This window comes from Carcharhinus amblyrhynchos, chromosome 6 (assembly GCF_965287045.1).
Source record: "Carcharhinus amblyrhynchos chromosome 6, sCarAmb.v2.hapA, whole genome shotgun sequence".
Taxonomy (NCBI): domain Eukaryota; kingdom Metazoa; phylum Chordata; class Chondrichthyes; order Carcharhiniformes; family Carcharhinidae; genus Carcharhinus; species Carcharhinus amblyrhynchos.
The window spans coordinates 111,660,348-111,683,844 of NC_137329.1; the positions used below are offsets into that span (position 1 = coordinate 111,660,348).

At 37.6% G+C, this 23,497-nt stretch overlaps 1 protein-coding gene across 2 annotated transcripts in view; it reads right to left on the reverse strand.

Annotated features, from left to right (window-relative positions):
* Window positions 1-23,497, reverse strand: part of tbc1d15 (TBC1 domain family, member 15) — a 57,710-nt gene that overhangs the window by 21,299 nt on the left and 12,914 nt on the right. For both annotated transcript variants that reach the window (XM_080191191.1, XM_080191190.1), the window contains exons 3-10: window positions 19,624-19,698; window positions 17,828-17,969; window positions 15,663-15,876; window positions 6,604-6,706; window positions 4,138-4,329; window positions 3,844-3,972; window positions 514-617; window positions 8-102 (exon numbers count right to left, since the gene is read on the reverse strand). In XM_080191191.1, the coding sequence (XP_080047317.1) occupies window positions 8-102; window positions 514-617; window positions 3,844-3,972; window positions 4,138-4,329; window positions 6,604-6,706; window positions 15,663-15,876; window positions 17,828-17,969; window positions 19,624-19,698 (1,054 nt within the window). The remainder of the gene's footprint in view (window positions 1-7; window positions 103-513; window positions 618-3,843; window positions 3,973-4,137; window positions 4,330-6,603; window positions 6,707-15,662; window positions 15,877-17,827; window positions 17,970-19,623; window positions 19,699-23,497) is intronic.

The window sequence follows — 23,497 nt, forward strand, 5'->3', positions numbered from 1 at the left end:
TGTTTACCTATAAGACTCTTGTAATCTTTCAACCTTGAATTTCTTTTTTCTTGTTCTTCGCTGACTGACTTCCACTGAAGCTTCATCCTGAAGTACTCATCTCTATACGTGTGAAATAAAAGCAAAAACTTAAAATGGGTTGATTGCTGCTTTAGTTATGTCAAGCAGACTTACTGTTTATTTAGCATTTCAAAAACTCAATTGTAAAGTCATTAAGTTGTTAAAGGCTTTACTAAAAATGTAAATATTAAATATTCGATCAAAGCCATGAAAACAAATACATGCAAATCTTCCCTAATTCCTACAGGGCTGCAGAACTCTTGGGTGTTGTAGCCAAGAACTTGTTTCCCTGTTTCCTATCGCAACAGAACAGAAAAATTATACTGGGTATAAACAGAAAATGTAATATTCACAGCCCCAGAACAGACCAGCCAAGGTCCAGAAATATCCCACAGTACCAATCATTATATGATCATAATCTACCTTGCATAATGAAGCACAAAAATAACTCACGTCTTTCTTTTCATTAATAATCTTCTCTCTTCTTTTGCGCTATCCCACGGGTAATAATTTAGAAGAAATTTCCAAATCTCTTTTCTAACTGTGTGACAAAGACCCTGTGAGATAAACACATTAGATACAGGGATAATTTTACATTGATGTAAAAGGAACCAATATTTTAAGTGATCTAAAATTGGTAGTCTGTTTTGCTAGTTTCACAGTTCAACAGCAAATAATCAAAACAAAATGTATATAATGGCCCAGACTTTCCAGTCACCAGGTCATTGGAGATCAGAGATTGGAACGGTGGAAATCCTAACATTCTGATCTATGTAAAAAAGTATCTGAGAAGTTTCAACTTCCTGTGGATAATTTCCCTGATTCCAAGGGCCCTCCACAAATGTCTCTGACTTTGAGCTAGAGTCAGAAACTTGGGGCAGATCTGGGTAATTACCTAGAAAATGATAGACAGAAAACTTAGTTTAACTCCTGGTTAACTAAGTAAGAGAGCCCCACCACCAACACCACCCACCGCCCCCCCCCCCCCCCCCCCGCCAATCACTCTCATACTCCACCGTCTCCCTCTCAACTACTGTCCCTAAACCCAACCACGCCTTTAACCCTGGATAATTTCTCTGACCACCGCACTCCCCTGACCTACCTCATTCACCTTACCCACCTGCCACCACGCCCACCCTAACCACGTATACCCTTACCACTTAGCTCATCCACTCACCTATTCACTGACATTCAAATGGGCTCCTTCAACTTAGCATTCGACAACTATTGCAAACAGTAAAAAGGAATATTCTGTCTAGCCCAATTCTACTGCACTGCAACAAAAACTCTCGGAGGGACACTGCACTCGGTATTTCTGTAAAGCCAACTCAGAAGAAGGAAAAGCTCAAGCAGAGATGACTGCTGTTCCTCAAGAGACGTAGGCCAATATTTATTTTCCTTTTCATCATATACCTCTGTGGTTTTAATCAATAATTCTGAAACTTGTATAAATTTAGAATTTTTAATTTCGAACTTCTTCATTATTTAGCTATTTTGTTTTCTTAAGTAACACAGCTGTTTCGATCTTTTTCAATACATTAAAATCTGTTGGCATTTGTTCACTTACACTAGATGATGGACATGCAGCAAATTCAATGGTGATAGGATAGTTTCAGAGGGTGCTTTTTGGCTGGTCGTTCAAGCGACCAATCTGCAAGAGGCAGGTCCTGATACAAGTGCTGCAAATGAGATTATCAGGTATCATTGTGGGGTGCTGTTTTTGGTGCTGACAACTGTTATTAAGCTGTAGCCACTGACAGCTATAATGGCACATGCCAGCCCACAGGCAATGTCACCATTTTTCTGCTGTTGGCTCCCATATGCAAAAATCAACATTCAGGGCTTTCACGTCGTGCTTGCAAACATGTGGAGCTTTGGACTGGTCTTCTGGTTCTGTCTACTTCCCAATACAGAATAACCTTGGGAATGCATCTGTCTTCTATCCTGCAAATGTGTCTGAGCCAGGGAAGCTGCCTCTGCTAGCATGCCCGGGAGATCTGCCTTTGAAATAACTGCCAGATTTGTGATTTTTATGAGATCCACAAAAGCAAGGTATAGAGGTACGTCCTGGTACCTACACTACCCCTTCGGCTGTCAGATAGAGATCATGTCCATTGTAGATCTGCCAGCACAGAAACTGCATCTGGATACACTTGGCCTGCAAGTTGATGGAGAATTTTCAGCATGATTTTAGCAAAGATCTTCCTAGTGACAATTAAGAGTGAAATGCCCCAGAGATGCTGCAATTTCCTCTGTCACCTTTATGACTTTTGCATCATCCATGTCCTGTGGAATGGATCCTGCCCTCAAACAGGAAAGCAAGAGATCATGAAGGATGACAGTGGAAGGGGGCTTCAGATGCTAAAGCAGTTTGCCTTCAATTCCATCCTTGCCAAGGGTCCTGAAATTATTGGCTTACTGTTTTACATTGAAAATAGGTGTAACAATGTTTTCCATTATAGTCTGTATCCCTCGGAGAAGGATTGAGCTCATAAACTTCCTAAGCCATCACTGGTATTTGAAGAGCAAAGTGGCAGATTCCCAATATCCGTTAGTACTTCCACAAATATTTTTCACGATTGACAGAAACTTTGTAATTTACACAGCCAGTCAGCACTTGCTGTTTGTAACCTATACCCTTCCCTGAATTTCTCTACATAAATGAGAAATGACTGATAAGAAAACCATTAGAAAACAATCCAAAACATTTTGTTTTGGAAAACACATCAAAAATGAAGCAGGATATTTAACCTTTGCTGATTTAACTTGGTTAATGTTTGCATGAATGCTTTGGTATGCAAAGGCTTGTTTAGTCATCCTATATTTTAGTGCACTGTGTCACAGGGTGGGGTGGTCACCACAGGAGGCAACCATGGCCTGTCGACAGGATTCATCCACAGGAACTGCCTCAACAGACAGCCAAGCCTGCACAGCGATGAGGCAGTGAATTGTACTCTGTCAGACATGCCTTTAAAAACAACATCAGGAGAGTTAAAGGATGAGGGAATCGATCTGACAAAAAATCTGGAGTGGAGTTCCCTTCAGGTGGTTGATGCTTTTAATCAAGCATCTTCTAGCAACTCCAATAATCAACTAAGTTCAGATATATAGACTTCCATGTTTCCTTTGGATGTGGGAGTGGGTTCAGGTGTTATGACATATCTGCACCTCCTAAAGCCATGCCAAGGACATGCAGCAAATCAAATGGAGAGCTCACTTCATTCATACAGTGAACAGTGAGGAAACCAACATGGCAAGTAGAAATAAAAATGTTAGAGTCTCAGATACTCAGGTTAGCATGCAGTCCAAGATTGTCATTAGAAAAAAAACTTCAAAAAATATTTGGAGGATTTCAATTATTTTACAACATTTTTATTTAACTGCTCATTGTTGTTTTTTTTAACCATGTGCCACTATTACTTTTTAGTCTGAAAAACTGTTTTTACCCACTGTATTTGGTCTCTCTTTAGTTGATTATAAAACTGCAACAAATCATCTTTTCCAGAGCAGAATGCTTTATTCCCTAACACTTAAGTAAGTTGGCCGGTCATGTGAAATATGAAATTTAATGGCTTTGAAATGTAGATAAAGCATTTGTGCAAATTATTAAATAACTATATACTCTTGCTCAGAGTCTGGGAATGTTTTGGAAATGCAAATATTATGGTAATTAAGCAATACCTATTCACAATTCTAGTTCATTATGTGCTTTGTGGCAAAAATAAAAATGCTGGCTAACAAAGCGTCGTACAAAATAAAGCAGTGTTAAAAGAATTCAGTTACCCCTTTGAATATTATTTTTTTCAGGTTGTCTGCATCGATAACTCTTCCTTCCGCATCCATGCTCTGTGACCACTTCTCAGGAGAAACTGGTTCTTCCCTTTGAACTTCAGGCCTCGTTCCAAGATCAATCTGAAATAGATGTATGATTTTCATTTAGTACCACTCCAGATTTTCTTCACAAGCCAACCAAACAGTTAAAGTATACATTAAAAACTGAAAATTCTGAAAACATGCTTTATCAACGTGACAGCTTTTAATAATTTGTGCAAGTTTTTTGACACTGAGAGAACTCACTCGTGTGATGACTTCAAAACCTGGCTCCTCCTGATGGTTAATTTCCAGACCCGAAATAGATTCAGTGAGATCCATCTCCGATGCAGGTCTTTGTTGAGATGTTACATCATAGCCACGAAAAGCATCCAGAATGTAGTTTGTAACTTTTGAAAAGCCTCCTAACGTAGTTGTATATGGATCCTTTTTGAACTTCTACAAAATAAACCCCAAGATTGTAAACTAAACCATACATAAACATACCAGAATACAAAGATTCCCAAAAAAGTAATTAATCTAATAGATACATTTTGCGAATGCAGTAAGATTGTAGAGAGTCTCCAAATGGTGACTAGTTCATTTTCAAAACAGGCTGGGGCTCCTTTTAGAAGAGGGAGAAATAAGGTGTGGATTGTTAGGGACCTTTAACATGATGGAAAGGTCTGACAGATGCAGAGTATTCAAGATGCAAAGGTCCAAATCTAGGGGCGCCATAAATACAAAACAGCTACTAACAAATCCTAGAAAGGATTCAGGAGAAATTTCTTTACTCAGAATTAGTAAGAATGTACAACTCACAACCACAGAATGGATGGGTTAAGGAGCAAAGAGGCATTTAAAGGGGAAGCTAGGTAAATACTTGAGGGAGAAAGGAATAGAAGGTTGCCTGAGTGAGATAAAGAAACACAACAGGAGGTTGTGTGCGCAGTATTAAAACTGGCATAAACTCTGCTGGGCTGAATAGCTCATTTTACTGTAAAGTACTATGCAATTTTATGAAATATCAACCTGCATCAATCAGAAGCCTACTCATCTACCCTAATTGCACAGCACCTATGGTCAGATTATTGGAAAATAATTTCAACTCATCTTGGTTGCTATGACAGTTCTCCAATGCCTCTTCCATCAAGGAGTTTATCCTAGTTTATCCTGCCACTGATAGCATACCAAACCGCTCCACCCTCAAGTAATCCTACTCTGCAGCATTTGCTCCCTGGCAGGCTCACTCTAAGTGCTTTAGTTCTATTTCAACTGCTCTCTTCCCTTCTGCTGCCAGAGAGCAATGGTAGCAAGGAATGCTCCAGCAGTTTTCTGTAGACCTGTAGATCATTTTCACCCAGTATTTTACATTTAAGAAAATATGAGGGTAGAGGAAAATTTAAATAATGCAGGGTAATCAATTGAATGATTTGTATTTTGGAAGAAAGATTTGTGTATTGTAATCCCTGCATGCCTGTGGGGGGATCAGATATTGAAGAATGGCATCTTAGTGAAATTTAGGTCTCACTTTTAAGTGAAGATTCTCATTTTGTCATGTTCCAACTTAGCAAAGCATGTATGCTTTCCAGTATTATATTGAAATGACGCTCTGAGCAAAATATTCAACAATAGTGGGAAACAATACAGTGCAATTTTGAGACACAGAAAATTGTTACAGAATCTCATTTTTAAAGAAAACACACTGCTAAACTATGTGTTAAAAGGTATTATGTAAAATAATTACACAATGTAATCATTACTATACATACACAAGCAGTTATCAAAAGTTCAGAAACAATCATATATACCTTAGTATGTTATGTATGTATTTTATATGTACACATATATATTTTACTTATACATGTATGCAGTTGTATCTTACCCATTTCTTCAAAGTATTCCATTGCTACATGAATAGTGAATCAAATACAATGCAGAGCCTTTATTTATATAACAGAAATGTCAGAGTAATATTTATTGATCTACTATAGGATCTCTTCTGAAATTCTTCATAGTAGATCTTGTAAACAATTTTACCCTAGGTATTTCACAAAATATTCTGCTTTGGTGTAATGTTCCTTTAAAGCAATTTAAGTTAAGCAAGCACAAGTTCAGGTCACTCAACGTTTATGCCATACATTTTTAAGCTTGAATTCTAGAACTACATGGAAAGTATAAATTACTGATCCTGATTAGTATTTAATATTTATTAAATATATAGTTATTATTAAAAGCTTAAGAAAGAAAACATTTTGTCCGTCCCATAAATTTGGACAGGGTTGCACTTGTTGTCCATCCTAATTACCCTCAGCAATTGCTCTTACAACTGAGGTTTCAGGAGTCATAGAGAGTCAATCAAGAGGACAGCACGGTGGCACAGTAGTTGGCGCTGCTGCCTAAGTGTCAGGGGCCTGGATTTAATTACAGCTTTGGATGACTGATCTGGAGTTTACACTTTAAATGGACAAAGCATTAAGTGTTCAGGAATCAGTACAGTCTTAATACTTTGGATGCAGAGATATCACCTCATTAAATACTTCTCAGACTAATTTTGGAAATATTGGACAACTGAATATCACGGACAAAAAAGAAATGATATCTGGTTCAGATCAAGGGAATCCTTGGGACTGTGCTATTGTGCCATTAAATACTGGGTATACTCTTCCATCCAAGACACTCAGAAAATATAACAATTTAAGATTATTTATCATAAATATGTAATTTACTTACTTGCACTAAGCCAACTGCATTTTCTTCAAACAAGTTTTCAAAAGACTGAGAAAGTGCCTTACTATTGTATGCAACGAGAAGTATTCGATCATCATGTGATGATCTGTAGGAAAACAACAAAAAGGTAGAACATATCATTCAGAGTTTATGTTTTGATGGGATGGTTATGCTCATTGATGCATATTTCTAAATCAAGCCACACCAAAAAAATCCTTTTATCAACATTCATTTTTGATTTTCAAATTAAAGACCTTTTTTTCATTCTTTCATAGGATGCGGGTGTCATTGGCAGGACCAGCATCTATTGCCCATTCCCAGTTGCGCTTAAGCTTAGTGAACGGTTATTGCCACTGATTTGGAATCACACGTAAGGACAGCAGATTTCCTCTTCTGAAGGACATTAATAAACCAGATTCACCTTCACACCGATTAGTAATAGTTGGTATGGTTACCATTACTGACCGAGAGTAGCTCCAGATTTATTAAATAAATTGCAATTCTACCAGCTGCTATGGTTGGCTTTGAGCCAAAGCGTTAGCCTGGGCCTCTGCATAATTAGTCGAGTAACAAGACCACTATGCTATCATCTCCACCACCAATTAAGGAGACAAAGAAGTTATTTCTGGGGTAAGTACAGTAAAAAGTTTCACAACACCAGGTTAAAGTCCAACAGGTTTATCTGGTAGCACAAGCTTCTGGAGCGCTGCTCCTTCATCAGGTGAGTGGGAGTTCTATTCACAAACAGGGCATATATAATCAATCACCAGGCAGGAATGTTTTCTTTCTGTTGGGAAACACTTCAGCAGGTAAGCGTTCTCCAAGGCAGTCTTCACAACACACAATGCAGAATCACTGAGCAGAAACTGATAGCCAAGTTCTGCACACATGAGGACGGCCTCAACTGGGATCTTGGGTTCATGTCACATTAACTGTAACCCCCACGGCTTGCTTGGGCTTGCAAAATTTCACTAACTGTCCTGGCTGGAGACAATACACATCTCTTTAACCTATGCTTAACCCTCTCTCCACTCGCACTGTCTGCACTTTTAAGACCTGATTACTGTAATGACTCACATTTCAACCATTATCTTGTAAATTGAGTTTGTGTCAATATATGCCTTGTTTGTGAATAGAACTCCCACTCACCTGATGAAGGGGCAGTGCTCCGAAAGCTTGTGCTACCAATTAAACATGTTGGACTTTAACATGGTGTTGTGAGATTTCTTACTGAACAAAGAGGCCAGGGATGGGTTTCTTCTGATCCTGCTGCTCTCACAGTAAAAAGTCTGACAACACCAGGTTTTAGTCCAACCTATTTATTTGATAATATTCTCACAAGCTTTCGAGGGGACAGCCTCTTCGTCAGGTGAATGGAGAGTTCTGGCCTCAGACAGAGCATATAAAGCACAGACAGTTTCGAGATTACTGATTAAAATGCGAATCCTTACACCTAACCTGCTGTTCAAGACCTGAAGTGGCTTTATATGCTCTGTCTGAGGCCAGAACTCTCCATTCACCTGACGAAGAGGCTGTCCCCTCGAAAGCTTGTGAGAATATTATCAAATAAATAGGTTGGACTAAAACCTGGTGTTGTCAGACTTTTTACTGTGTTTACTCCAGTCCAACGCCGGCATACCCACATCATGCCTGCTGCTCTCAACAGGGTTTCCCATCGGCAGGACCAGAAGCTCTTGTCAGTGAGAACAGCCAGAAACCCCTGGCCCACTTATTATCAAGATTTAGTTAAAACCTTATTTGAATATTGCACAAAAATAAAAACTTAGTTTTGCAGCAGATTTACATCATTAAATTCATCAACAAGATTCCAAACTGATCAGGTTGCTTTTTTTAAATTTCTGAGTAACTATGCTAACCCACATACTGCAACAACTGAATTTCTTATTGAACATAGCTAAACTTATATGTTAGGTTATCTCATCTCAGCAAGCGATCCACACAGTTCTATTATTAAAGTTGAGTGATAAGAACTTTAATAACTGAAAACTGCTGGCTAACTAACAGGATGTGCTTATTTGAAAATGAAAAATCTGACACGCTTTTCCACTGGTAAGAGGCAAACTGGTGCTGCACACATTTTGAGATGGCAATGTAAAAAAAATCACCAATTTATTTTACTTCAAACAACTGGGATTATAAAGAATCAATCAGATAGATACAACTCCAATTGGAAAAAAAATGAACAATCTTTGTCTGTTGCTGCTGTTTAATTACTGAACTTCTGGTGAATAGGATCTCACAATCCACAAAGAAACTTGAAAACCACATTAAGCAGCAGGCTTTATACATAGCTGTAATTTGTGTACCAGGAACTGAAGGACACAGTTCCAGAATAAACACGGCCAATATCAATTCAAGCTCAAATAATCAAAAGCTGTGGCAATCTCTATAATCCCAAGATATTCTCCAACCTCAAGTGTGCACACAACTATATGAAGTGCTTATTGTATTTTTAAGGATGAAAATAGTGAGCAAAAATCCATAATGGCTGATTGTTAAGCACTGCTTTAAACTGGTGTATTTTCTTTCGAGGAAATTGGTCAATCTACCGGTCATATGGGATTCAAGACCTAAAACGATCTTCAAGTCAAGATAACAAGATAGGCATCAGTTGCAGCAGTACATGCAGAGGTAATTCGGTCCCCATTCTAAGGTCTTATATTCCGTATATTATTTGTATTTGAACAAAAAAGTACAAGCAATTTGTCAAACAACTAAAGTTGAAATTTCTATGCAATGTAGACTATTAATTTTTTTTATTCATTTGTGGGACATTGGCATCGCTGGCAGGCCAGCATTTAGTGCCCATCCCTAGTTGCTCGAGAAGGTGGTGAGCTGCGTTCTTGAACAACAGTGTCTCACTCGGCCATTTCAGAGGACAGTTGAGAGTCAACCACATTGATGTGGGTCTGGAATCACATTTAAGCCAGACTGGGTAAGGATGGCAGATTGCCTTCCCTAGAGGACATTAATGAAGCAGGTGGATTTTTCGACAATCGACTATGGTTTCTTGGTCAACAGTAGATTCTTAATTCTAGGTTTTTTTTATTGAATTCAAATTCCACAACCTGCCGTAGCAGGATTTGAACCCAGGTCCCCAGAACATGAGCTGAGTTTCTGGATTAATAATATAGCGATAATACCACTAAGCCATCGCCTCCCCTAATTTGAGAGACAGATATGGGCACTACTGTGTCACCAGCCAGAGAAGGTGCAAATATAGAGTGGCAAGTTTGCATAACAGGCTTCCATCACTTAAATGCATGACAACACAAAAAAAATTTTTTCAACGGGAAGCACGGGCAGACGGAAAAGTTTTAATATATAATGGTAGGCTCCAGATTAACCACATTAGCACGTTATAGCTGTCTAAACCTCTCGTCTCAGATGATTACAATGTTCAAACAAATGACTGCCAAATACCATGATGAAAAGAGACAGATATGCAAACAATTTCATGTGTTATCAAAAATAGCTTAAGAAAAAATTATTTAATGTTTATGTGCGAATTCTGAATCAGTTCTCCCCAAAATCACATCTCCTAAGGTATGGAAAGATCTGTCTTTCCTTGTTTTGCATAATCATTTCCACCAAAAAATACACTTACTTTTATTCACTCAAAGTCAGCCTTTTTAAAAAAAAAACTTCCTTGGTTATCTACTTCACTTTCTATTCTTAGATTGCTGCCATAACTCCCTTTGCCTCAAAGTACAGCCACATACCATGTTCCTAGTCCATTCAGTTTCTGCCTGACATGACCCGAAAAGTCAATTGCATTTTGCTTTGTAGATGCTGCCTGACCCTGAGTACTTCCAGTATTTCTGTTCTTATTTGTGAAATTTTCTCTCCCTTTCTAGTGATATCACAATTAAAAATCTAGACTTGCAGCACTTTTTCTTGTTGGAGTAGCAGGTTGAAAGAAAATACAAAATGCAAGATAAAGGATAAATTCAAACAGTTACATATCGGGCCAAGAATGATAAAACTTTCAGAGAATCATAGAATCCCTACAGTGCAGAAAGAGGCCATTGGCCCTCCACCCACAACAATCCTATCGAGGCTCTATCCCTGTAACCCCGTACATTCACTCTGTTAATCCACCTGACATTATGTAACTGATTAACACTTAGATGGACAAGAGAAAATAATATATACAGATGGACATAAACATGACAAACTGCATGGCTCACAGACTGGAGATTTACAGAAACACTGTACAAAGGAAAGGACAGACTTAAAAGTACGAGGAAGTCGCAGTAAGGTCAGCAGATAAAATAAACTCAATGACAGAAAGTGCAAGAAGCCCATAGAAAAAGAGACAAAGGATGAATGAGAGACATGCAAACCAAGGAGAGTGCAAAAAATATAAATTTATCTTTTTATCCTTAAACAGTGATATGGAAGATCATTTTGTATTTGCAAACTTAAGTTAATTACTGATTGTAAATAGTTTAACAAGTCATGGATCCTTTAACTTGATTACTACCTAAAATTTGCACTAACAAATTTAAGTCTGTTTCAATGTCTCATTACTACCCATTTCTGGTCTACATCTTTGACAAAAATTGTCAAAGATGTGATGATACTGTGTTATTAATGTATTTTATGTTTAAGGGGAATTGCTTTAAGAGGTAGTGTTTTGTTACGAGTAGTCAGTTTGTCTGGAAAGAATGCAGCAGATGCTGAGAAAGCAGGATAATTACTTACTTTAACCATGTAAATGTTTATTTAGCAGAAGGTTTAATGGGGTGTTTTTTGATTAAGTAATAAGGTGAGCTAGGAGTACAGGGACAGAGTCTGTGATATGTGAAATGTGAGGAGCTAGGTTGTAGCAGAAAAGTAGTTTCATTTTCATTTTAGAGATGTGCAGGTTAGGTGGATTGGTCGTGCTAAATTGTCCATTAGTAGAAGGGGGATTAGCAGAGTAAATACTTAGGGTTACAGGGATAGGGCCTAGGTGGGATTGTTGGCAGTGCAAGCTCAATGGGCTGAATGGCCTCCTTCTGTACTATAGGGATTCTATGATTTTATGAAGTTGCTGCCTGGAGCTGGTAAAAAGAAAAGACTCTCTCTCTCTAGAAGTTTTCTGAAAGCTCTAAGGCTGTTACCTAAGTCAGAGCAGGTATATCTGTGTTGGCTAACTATTTTCAAAGAGGGAGTTGAGTCTTTAAGAGAAACATTGCTTAATTGGAACTGTGATAGTTAGAAGTTAAGAGTTTGTTTCTTTTTACGTTTAAAAATTGTCCAACTGTTAACAGTTAAACTGTTTCATTTTATTAGAGATATATTTAAACTGTGCTATGAATAAAGCTTGTTTTGATAGCAAGATCCCTAATTTGTCAGTGTAATCATTTTTGAGGTGAAGCATCCTTTCCTCACATTTATGCCAAATAGAAAAATTGTTGGGGTCTAGTCTGGCTTCATAACATACCTTGGTGTTTCTGATCTGGAACCCCAACAAGCAATTGATCTCAAGCAGGATACCATTAACATTTTGAACTAAGGCCAAAGGCATCAAATTAGCATTCTTAGCATTTGAAAATTCTGTGAATAGTAACGGAGATTAAAATTATATCAGGCTAAGAATTCTTAAGAAAGGCAAAAACATATATGCAGTGCAGCATATAGAGGTGTAATTACATTCAAGATCTGAAGAGGGAAAGATGGTAGGAAAACAGACAACATTCCAGAATACAGAGCAGTGAGACATATCTTTCATCTCTCTTGCCTGCCTCCATTCCGGCCCCCCCGCCCCACCACCATCCCCCATCCCATCCCCTCTCCCCACAGTCATGGCATTTCAACAGCAAAACAAACATGCAATATTAATTTTAAGCTAGGAGACATCTCTTTGACTGTTGGTTAGATTGCTGATCACATTTGCGATTACATTTTATGAAAAAGTGCCTTTCAGACCAAAATGTATTAACTATGACTAAGGCTGGAGACACAGATGATGAAATACATACATAAGCAGCTCTGGAAGCACTTATTAAAACTTTTATAATATAAAAAAAATTCTATCTGAACTATCAGTGGCCACACATTTTGTCTTCTAATTCATCAAATCAAAGAGAATCCTTCTTGCTGTCCATACAAGAAATTTATTTTCACTTATTTAAATTATCATATCAATTGTAATTGAATTTTGTTTTGAAATCAGTAATCTAACAACAACAGCAACTGGTAGCTTGGAGATTTGCAAACACTTAAAAAAAATTAATACCAGCAATTCCTGACTGGAGACGCTCAGGGCAATTTTAAATACTGCATCGTGGCAGTTAAGATTCAGAGAACCCAATAAGTTTGTCCTAGACTAGAAGTGTACAGAACGACCAGTCCAAAACTGGCCGTTTTCAAGAATGGTGACGCCAGAATTGTACTGAACAGCCCCACTTACAAATATGTATATCCCACTAGGTGGGATAATACTGGTTTTGTGGTTTAATTCATTCACTGATCCATGCCACAGCAAGATGATGTTGCCTTAGTAATTAGGTCAGAGATCCGGCTTGATCAAATGCAATGGCAGAGCACGCTCAAGGAGCTAAACAGCCCACTCCAGTTCCTACATCCCACTAAGCACTCAGTTCCTTACTAGAAATGATACAAAGCTGTGCAGTCACTGTTTTTTTGTAGTGAGATCCTATTAATCTGAATCCATCCCTTCAGGGGTTTCTTCCAACCTGCTCCAACAATTTTCATCTATTAACAATTTGAAAACAATCAAAAAACACACTGTTCATTTAGAAGCTTGATAATGCAACCAAATAATCTAAAGTGCCTAAAATACATTAGAATTCACCTGTGGCTTAAATGTAACGTACAACAAAACAAACACTACAGCATTTTACAACTAATGTAAAGCACAATTAGAATTGTTTCATAATTCATTTTTATCTTTGTCGAATCATTTGTGATATAAAGCATTAAATTAGAAATTCAGATGATGAGTGAAGTTTAAATGGTTTATCAAATCATATGAAGATATAAACACATTGTTTTTCCCAAACTGAGTCTTTTCACATAGAAAATCAAAATATTGATTGGTAGAAAACAGAAATGTGAAAGACAACAGGACTCAAGTTGTGTGTCAAATAATTACCAGTAATTTGTAGTAATCTTTTAAAGCAGTGTTATTATTAACAGGATCTTAGCAAATTTCTGCTCACCATTTAGGAAGGAAAAAGACAGCTTTTGATACATCACAGAGATGTGGAGGAAATGAGATACCTCGGAGTGCATGCCCACAGATCCCTGAAGGTAGCAGGTCAAGGTGTTAAGAAGGCATATGGAATACTTTCCTAGACTAGCCATGACATAGAGCAGGGGGGGTTATGTTGGAAGTACATATCAAACACCAGTTAGGCCGCACCCAGGGTATTGGGTGTTATTCTAATCATCTTATAACAGAAAGAATGGAGAGGGCAAGAGGAGATTTATTAGGATGTTGCCTGGACTAGAAAATTGCAGCTATGAGGAAGATGGGATCGGAAGGAATATGGGGCATAGATTTAAAGTGATTGGATAAGAGGTGAGATGAATAAAAACATTTTCATTCAGAGTGTGGTCGGTTTCTCAACTCACTGCCTCAAAAGAAAGTAGAAACAAAAACCCTCAAGTTATTTAAAAGATGTCTGTATATGCATCCAAAATCCTGTGAATTTCAGGAATATGAACCAAGTGTTGGAAAATGGAATTACAACTGACGGAGAGAGGTGCATGGGTTTCCTCCGGGTGCTCCGATTTCCAGCCACAATCCAAAAAGCCTGCTGGTTAGGTGCACTGACCATGATAAATTCTCCCTCAGTGTACCCAAACAGGTGCTGGAGTGTGGCGACTAGGGGGTTTTCTCAGTAACTTTATTGCAATGTTAATGTAAACCTACTTGTGACACTAATGAAAAAAATCTTTCCACATTTTCTCGATGTCTGAGCAAGGGGAGTTAGTTTGAAGGATGTGTGGAGATGGCAGTATGTGAAATGCTCCTTATGAGTGCGAGCACAGATGCGATGGGCCAGGTGGCTGCCTTCTGTCCTATAACGACTCTATAATTTGTGGTACTAAAAGCATGATGTGCTTTCGGATCGTTATCAGAATGAATCATTCGGGAGTGCCATCTAGTGGCAATACACACACAATGTCAATTAATCGCGTATATCCAGTGTTTAACTTGATTTCCAGCATTTTCCATTTTTTAATTCTCTTATTTATCCTGCAATAAATACTTTTAGAAAGGTACTGTATTCAACTTCAGGGGAAGAGCAAGAAATAACTTTGTTAGCTACATTAGGGGTGGGGGGGGGGGGGGGGGGTGAAAAATATATCAACATTAATTTAGAAATGCTGTCACATAAAAATACAGTAACAATCAAATTTAATGTCAGCCTTCTTCAAGTACTCACTCACTAAGAAGCACATATCTCATAAGGCACTGGGGAAGATCTGTGCTGCCTCCATGATGAGAAACAATCAGCACTTGGCTAGACTAATAATAATTTCGACGGAACAATAATAAAGGGCAATCTAACAATGGACTGCAATTGAACTGAATTGAAGGCAATTCACCACCACATTCTGAAGGACAATAAATGGTGGCCTTGCCAGCAACGTTCACATCCCTTGAGTAAAAAAATTGCACACCTCCTTCCATCTTAGTCAGTTTCATACATAAATATCTTGGAGCCGGATCTTAAAAATGCAAGATTTTCAAAATTGTCATACATTGCCTAAAAACTGGAAAAGTTGTAACTGAAGAGATTGGGAAAAACATCTTTATACATTAGGTGGTGATAATGAAGGAGTATTGTTGCTGGATCATTTGCACAACAAATATGACTAAAGTTAGAAAGTGCCAAGACAGTTCCTCTTAGGCTCGAGAAAGGTAGTATATTCAACTTCAGGGAAACGGCAAGAAATCATTTTGTTAACAACATTGGGGGTAAGTGAAAAATGTATCACTTACATTAATTTAAAAGTGCTGCCACATAAAATTACAGTAACAAAATCAAATCTAATGTCAGCCTTCTTCAATTACTCACTCACTAAGAAGCACATATCTCGTAAGGCACTGGAGAAGATCTGTGCTGCCTCCATGATGAAAATGAAGAGCTGGCAAAAAGGTATCATCCCACAGACAAAACACCATGTATGACCAGCCCATGCCTTCTGTATTTTTTTTGATGGATTTCAGGTCGGTCAGGCTGAAGGAGAATGCCCATTTACTTCTTTTACTTATGTTATACGTTGATTCATCTGAAAAAGTTAATTAGAACATAGAAAAGTAACTCCTAACTTAAAATAGTCTCACAATAAGATATTCTCAAACCTTTAAAAACCAATTTTGTTACTTACTGCTGGAAAAACAATTACAGAAAAGTCAATGTAATGGCCAAACCTAATGTTTTCCACTTCTTATATTGCAAGCCCAGAAGACTTTATATAATTCAAGATTAAAAGCATCTTTTCTGGGAAGCTAGCTCTGAAATATGTTGTATTACCATTGGCATTCTATTTATTAACCTAAAGCAAAGTAAACTAAAATGAAAGATATTTATCCTACACCGAGATTCCCAAATCTTTGAGAAGTGTCTGAAATAATTCTGCAATTATTTCCTCCTATCATTTTGGCACAGAGCCATGCAAGAAAATACAATGGTCCATATTTAGCAACGGTTATGTTGGTCAAACCGTCCGTGTTTGCCATTGTTCTAAGTGTGACTTCTGGCATTCGCACATGCTTAATTAAACTCAGAAATCCAGACATTTAAGTTCAAGTTTATTTATTAGAGCCATAAGTAGGCATACATTCACATTGCAATGAAGGTACTGTGAAAATCCTCTAGAAGTCACACTCCAGTGTCTGTTTGGGTACACTGACGGAGAATTTATCATAGCCAATTCACCGAAACCTTTGGTGATTCTCTGCTCCACCAAAGGGCATATTGTTGAAAAGTCCCTGCAGGTGGAAGTAGCTTCAATTAAAGTGAACTTCCATTTTTTATGCTCTAATCTCACTGTAAAAACCCTCTAGAAAGTTGTGTCTTGAGTGACTGAGGCATAACTGGCTTTTTAAAACAGCTTATTAAGTCATCCTTTGTATCAAGCAATCTCTCTGACGTTAAAAACTACTTTTACTTGTTGGGGAAATGGCAAAATTAGGCACCATGGCTACAATTCAATGGATATAAAACAATAAAAAAATTAGGTTTGTTGACATTTCAGCTTCTGACAATCATATGCAAATTTTCCAATCTTTGTTTTGTTTTCTGTAAATTGATTAACAGGTGAAGGATAATCAATTCACTTTACTTCTCACTTGGTATCTGTGAGAATTATTCAATGTGACTCATTCTCCTCGTGTCTGCATGGCTTTCCTCTGGCTGCTCCAGTTTCCTCACACAGTCCAAAGATGTGCGGGTTAGGTTGATTGGCCATGCTAAATTGCCCCTTAGTGTCCTGAGATGCGTAGATTAGAGGGATTAGTGGGTAAAATATGTAGGGATATGGGGATAGGGCCTGGGTGGGATTGTGGTCGGTCCAGACTTGATGGGCCAAATGGCCTCTTTCTGCACTGTAGGGTTTCTACAATTCTATGACTCCCTGCAAAAAGTACCAATCGACGGCTTAGTCTACCTACCCACCATGTTTATTACTGGACTTATTGCCAAGAAGTAGGGAGAGTTGGCTTTGGCTTTGCCTTTACCTTTACTATTACTAAAAGTGCCTGGCCTCCATTCAACACTGACCTTTTAAAGCAGAGCAAAAGATTGTGACCTTAATGCTTAAATTATAGATATCAACCAACCTTAAATACCCACGGCATAAAGTGCTGCATGACAATTTTTTTTCAATTCCATTTAATTTGATGAATTATTTAATTGTTGTATTTGGCTAGTGCTGTGGTCGATACTATCGATTTAAACGGAGAAAGCCCAACTGGATAAAACCAGCTCCATCCATCACAGAATAAGAATATTCATTACCTTCTTAATAGCATTAAAAATACTAATTCCGTATGATAAGAAAGTTTTGACTATATTTTAAATTTTTGGTGGAGTAGCATTGTAAAACTCAATTCAGATTTTTCCCTTTCAGTTTGTGCTATTGGGGGCTTCTAATAAGTTATTTGCATTAATGAGAGGTACTTGTCCCAAAATGTGAACTCTTTAATGCAATGGCTGCAGTGTAAACATATATTACATACCATCACCATTCAAAAAGGGTTTCTTTCTGAAAGTAACTGTATTAATCATGTCCCATTCAGCTTCGCAGCTGTTTTGGTGCATTGCGCTCCTGGAAGATTTTTCTTTCGAACATTGAGTCCATTCAACAACTGAACTGGAATCCTAAAAGAATTTCAGTAAAAATAACTTGTCAATTTTTCTTCCTTTGGTTGTTTCATATTGAAATCTATAAAAATTACATATGATTAAGTTTCTTTTGTTTATAAAGACAGGACACAATGACATTTGGGGAGGGAATACCCAATTATTCTCTTTGATTTTTTTAATTAAAATTTTTAAAAAACATTATGTATTTTCAATTCAAAAAGCACTTTAACCATTAAATAGAAAACTTACAGACTTCTAATCTGTGACACACAAGCCAGCCAAATAACAGGATGCTACACTTACAATGTTTTGGGTTTTCAATGCAAACATATTTATATAGAAATGATGGAAATTGTACAGCACAATTTCTCATAATTATTTCAGTATCTACATTTTTTAAATGTGTATTCTAAATATGACCCTGATGCTAACTGGCATTATAAATCGTGCCGCTTTATCAGGGTCTGTTTTCCCTGTACTGTTTAATAACCATTGCTATTATCCCTCCCTCCAAAAATGAACCAGCAACATCTCTGACTTTTCAAACTGCTGCCTGCCAAACCGCTCCAAATTCCTTCAATATGCTGCCAACTTCTAAAACAATATCCATTTTTCCTACATTTAAATCTCTCCAAACAAGTTTATATCCTTGTCACAGCACTGAAACAACCCGAATATTCTGCGGCTGCCGTCTTCAGTCCCAGCACCCATTTCAGGTAACAAAACTTACACACACTTTAAAGTTGAATAACGGTGTAAGTATAGGCACTAACAAAATTTTACAGATATGTTTAAAGTCTGCATTGAATGGTAATTCAGTCAGTTGTTGACTGTATTGTGGACGTACTCCAGCAAATGCTTGCAGTTTATACTAGAATAAAGCAATTATTAAAAGAGGGAAGAATTAATATTCAAAATGGTGACCACGTATTTAAAACATTTTTAAAAAAAATCAATAGAATTCTGCCCTAATAAATTAAATTGAATTGGGATTCACTTGGCAGACCAGAAGAGGAGTTCCCAGCATTTAAGAATTACTATCTATTTTGTAATTTGCAATGAGGCCTTTTGGTAATGCTGAAATTTTGGCATGCCAGGATTTGACAAAACAAGATGCATTAGTAAATTATATCACGAAATACACGTTAGAAAGATGACATAATTAAGGCACTAATCACTTTTAACCACTTCTAAAAGGCATCTAAAGATGCACAGATGAACATTAGTTCATCTAATTATCACACTGCACAAATACATACCACATTAAAAAAACTGCACCGTGACATTAGGCATATTGAAGTAACACTGTATCATTACAGCTTTTGTCTAATTGCTCACTTCACCAATGCAAACTTTTTTTTTGTTTTTATTCCAATTCAGAATCTCGACAAGTTGAGATATTCCCAATCCAGGACTCTCACCTCCTGTCTTGGGCTTGAGCTATATGATCCAAGCTGATTGGAGTAGGTATAGCTCCTCCTCCAAGGCTTAATCTCATTTGTATCTTAGCTAAAAGGCCAAGATGCTGCCTTTAAAAATTGTTTCAAATGAAGCTAAAATGTAATCTAATGACTTCAACCAAACACAGCATGTCGATACTACACTTGCTGTCACCTAAAAGGCTGAGGATTCAAATTTAACTATTCCATTTAGATGCACGATTAATTACCTTTCCTGCACAAAAAATGTTTGAAGAATCCAGGCAGTCATCCATTGGTGACCAATCCACTACAGCCCCTGAACCCTGGAAGAAAAATAATACAAAACAACAGCAAATTAACCAATGCAAATATTTCAGGCAACAAAACTGCATTTTATATTTGAATAGTGACACAAGGGAGAACACTGTTTCACAAAGGTTTATGGATGTTGCTTTGTGCCAGATATAATTGCTAATTCATTCAGTTGTTGACTATGTTGTGCACTCTGTCTGATAAATGCATGCTGTTTAGATCACATTAAAGCAACTCTATCAGGCAGAAATCTTTTGCAATTTAAACACCCATCAAATAAAGCTATCAAGTTATGAGAACCTATTCATGCAGTTAATACAGCTTGCACAAGTATGCCTCTCAATGCATTGTTCACAGGGAATCAGAGGGCACACTATTCTATAATAGGAATGTTTTTGCTCTGTAGGGAATAATGTCAGTGTCACAAATTTAGTGACTAAATACATCAAATTCATAAATAGTAATTTTTTTTAAATTATGTTTTGGGGACTTACTTTCACAACTCTCCATTATTCTAACAACTATAAGGTGAGGGTATTTATTGTTACATTAAAAAGTTATATTTTTCCAGTTTTTTACAGCAAACTGGCATGCAAGATATACCAGATAAGAGTTAACTGTTTGATATGTCAGTACTGGGTAGTGAGAGCAATTCACCCATAGCTCATGGTGGCTGACCTCCATCAACCCAAAGTCCAACAATGCTTCAATTTTAAAATTTACATGCTGATTTTCAAATCCCTCCCTGGTTTCATCTCTCCATATCTCTTTCACTTCCTCCAGCCCTATAGTTCTGAGATCTCTGAAGTCTCCAATTCTAGCCACTTACACAGCCTGATATTTTTCAATCCACTAAACCCTAAACTCTGGAATTTAATTCCACAACCTTTCCATTTATCTATCTTCAAAACACTCCCTTAAACCTACTTTTTCAATCAATCTATTTGTCACCTGTGCCAAAAGCTCTTTATTTTGTTTCATAGCCCTCCTGCAAACTGGCTTACACCAATTTCTATAGTAAGGGCGCTACATAAATGCAAGTGGTTGTTGGATACAATCCTGGGGTTGGCAGCATTGTGATGGGATTCCAGACTTGCCAGAACTCCTACATACTGGTAGCTTTGAAAGCATGTTAAGTAGTCAAAAATCTGGATCACTATGCAGCAGGAACACTAGGAATCTAATGTTTGCAGAACTGGGAATGGGGAGTGGGATGAAATGTCTGGTTTAGTTCATTGATGGCATACCAGCATCTACAATATGTCAGCAGGGATGTTTGTGGTCAGGGTTCAATGTGGGGTTTTGATTTCTAACTGACAACAAAAACACCAAAGCAGATGATTACTGGAGATTTTACATTCCAACATTAGGAATGAACATTACTCTCTCCCTCCTACCCGCCTAAAATCAATAGGTCTTTGTGTGTTTATAAGATATTTCTAATTCAAACACTAATTAAGACAAAAGAAAGTGTGTGGTCAATACAGAACTGTTCTCCTGCATATTTTAAACTTTAGTTATAAATTTTACTCACACAGAGCTTTTGAAATTTATCCACTAATTTCATAGTTTTAAAAATCTATTAAATATGTTTTGTTTGTGGGGGAGGCATAACATGCGAATGGATTAAATGCTAATAACGCATCTTGCGAGACTGAGCACTCTGCAAATACTCATACTATAGAGTCACTGCACAGGGTAAAAATATCAAGCCCTAGTTCAGATTTTTAGAAAGAATTGAGGCTTTCAGGAACGATTGGGGCATTCAAATTGAGATTTTAATAAAGGTTTTCTAAAGATGCAACAAATTGAATGGATACATTTAATAAAGTAATAATGTAAGTTCTGAAATATGTAACTTTGTTTAAAATCTTAATTCTTTTAATTACTGTGAAAAATGCCTTTTGCTTCATTAACAAATTGTGACATTGAAATGTTTACATAGTTTTCCATCATGAAAAGACTTATATAATGTTTTAGATACAAAATTGTACTATTATGACTACATAGGAAGTTTTCATGTTAAATGTTAAAATATAAATTACAGAAAATGCAAATGTTTATGTCTGCAGGTAAATTCCTGCAAGTTTCTGTTATGCCTCATTTCTGCCACTGTTGAATTTACTCTATGATTTTATTTACATCCTAATTGAATTCTCCAAGGTAATTTATCATCTATTTACCTCAGGGGCCTTTCAAATTGGTACTCAAAATAGTAAAAGCAATCCACAGGCTCATTGCTGCATGCCCCCTCCCTATTGCTACCATCTCACACCCATTTCACCTGAACTGAATTTACCTTAAAGGACTCATCTAGCAATGACCTAGGGAAACTTATACTATATTTACTCAGTTATCTTTTTACCAACACAGGCTTCCTGAAGTCATATTTTAGGACATCTTTGCAGAAAATATCCATGTTACCACTCCCTCTGGCTTAGCTACTATGTTCTCAGATCAATCCTCTCAAATTCCATCCTGAACCAACTGCCCCCACACCTCCACATCTTGCACTCCCATGCCTTCAACCCCAGTGAAGACTCGCCTTTTGGAAAATCCATCAGCTAATTTTCAGATTAGTTTAAACTATGTGACTGCCTAATCTATTCAAAAGAACACTGGTGACATTTAAAAGAATATAGATATGCAGGCTCATAAACACTGGCAGATGGCAATGAATTGGAGATAGTACTACACATTGGTAATAAGTACAGAGTACCTTGCTTTTAAATACAAAATAAAATTTGTGAAGGCAGAAGGTGAGAAACTGCCTTGCAGGGTCTGAAACTTTCACATAAGGCCACAAGGCACAACAGAAAGCTTACGATAGATATCTGTTAACCAAAGGCATCAAGGAATATAAAGCAAAGGCAAGTATTATAGGGCTAGGTCACACAGTAGCCAGGGGCACATTCAAAGGGAGAACAGGCTTGAAAGGAAAAATAGTCCATTCCTGATCCTATGTTCCATTCCAATGTATGCACATTTCCATAGCACCAAGGCAATAATCTTTCCTAATATATATCAAGGGATCATCACAGCTTCATTTCACAAAAAATACTTTGCCCAGTTTCAAGTCTGCCTGCCAATGCAGTAGAATTAACAGCTGCTACTTTATCAAGCTGACGGAGAAAGGAAACAAATTGAGTTCGATACTCAACATTCACTGAGTACTGTTCTTGAGTTGTTTGCATAACAGCACAAAGTTGCACCAAATCTTGGGGGGCATATTGCCTCCATTTTATTAAACATGAACAGCTTCATCTATTCAAACAACATTTCAACTTTCATTGCAGACAAATACATAAAACATAACAGCGCAGAACAGGCCCTTCGGCCCACGATGTTGCGCCGACCAGTTAAAAAAAACAATGACCCTCTAACCTAAACCAATCCCTTTTCGTCCATAAACCTATCCACGGATCTCTTAAACGCCCCCAAACTAGGCGCATTTACAACCGCAGCAGGCAGGGCATTCCAATCCCTCACCACCCTCTGGGTAAAGAACCTACCCCTGACATCCGTCCTATAACTACCCCCCCTTAATTTAAAGCCATGCCCCCTCGTGCTAGCTTTCTCCATCCGAGGAAAAAGGCTATCACTATCCACCCTATCTAAACCTCTAATCATCTTATATGTTTCAATAAGATCCCCTCTTAGCCGCCTTCTTTCCAGCGAAAACAACCCCAAATCCCTCAGCCTCTCCTCATAGGACCTCCCCTCCGTACCAGGCAACATCCTGGTAAACCTCCTCTGCACCCTCTCCAAAGCCTCCACATCCTTCCTGTAATGTGGGGACCAGAACTGCAC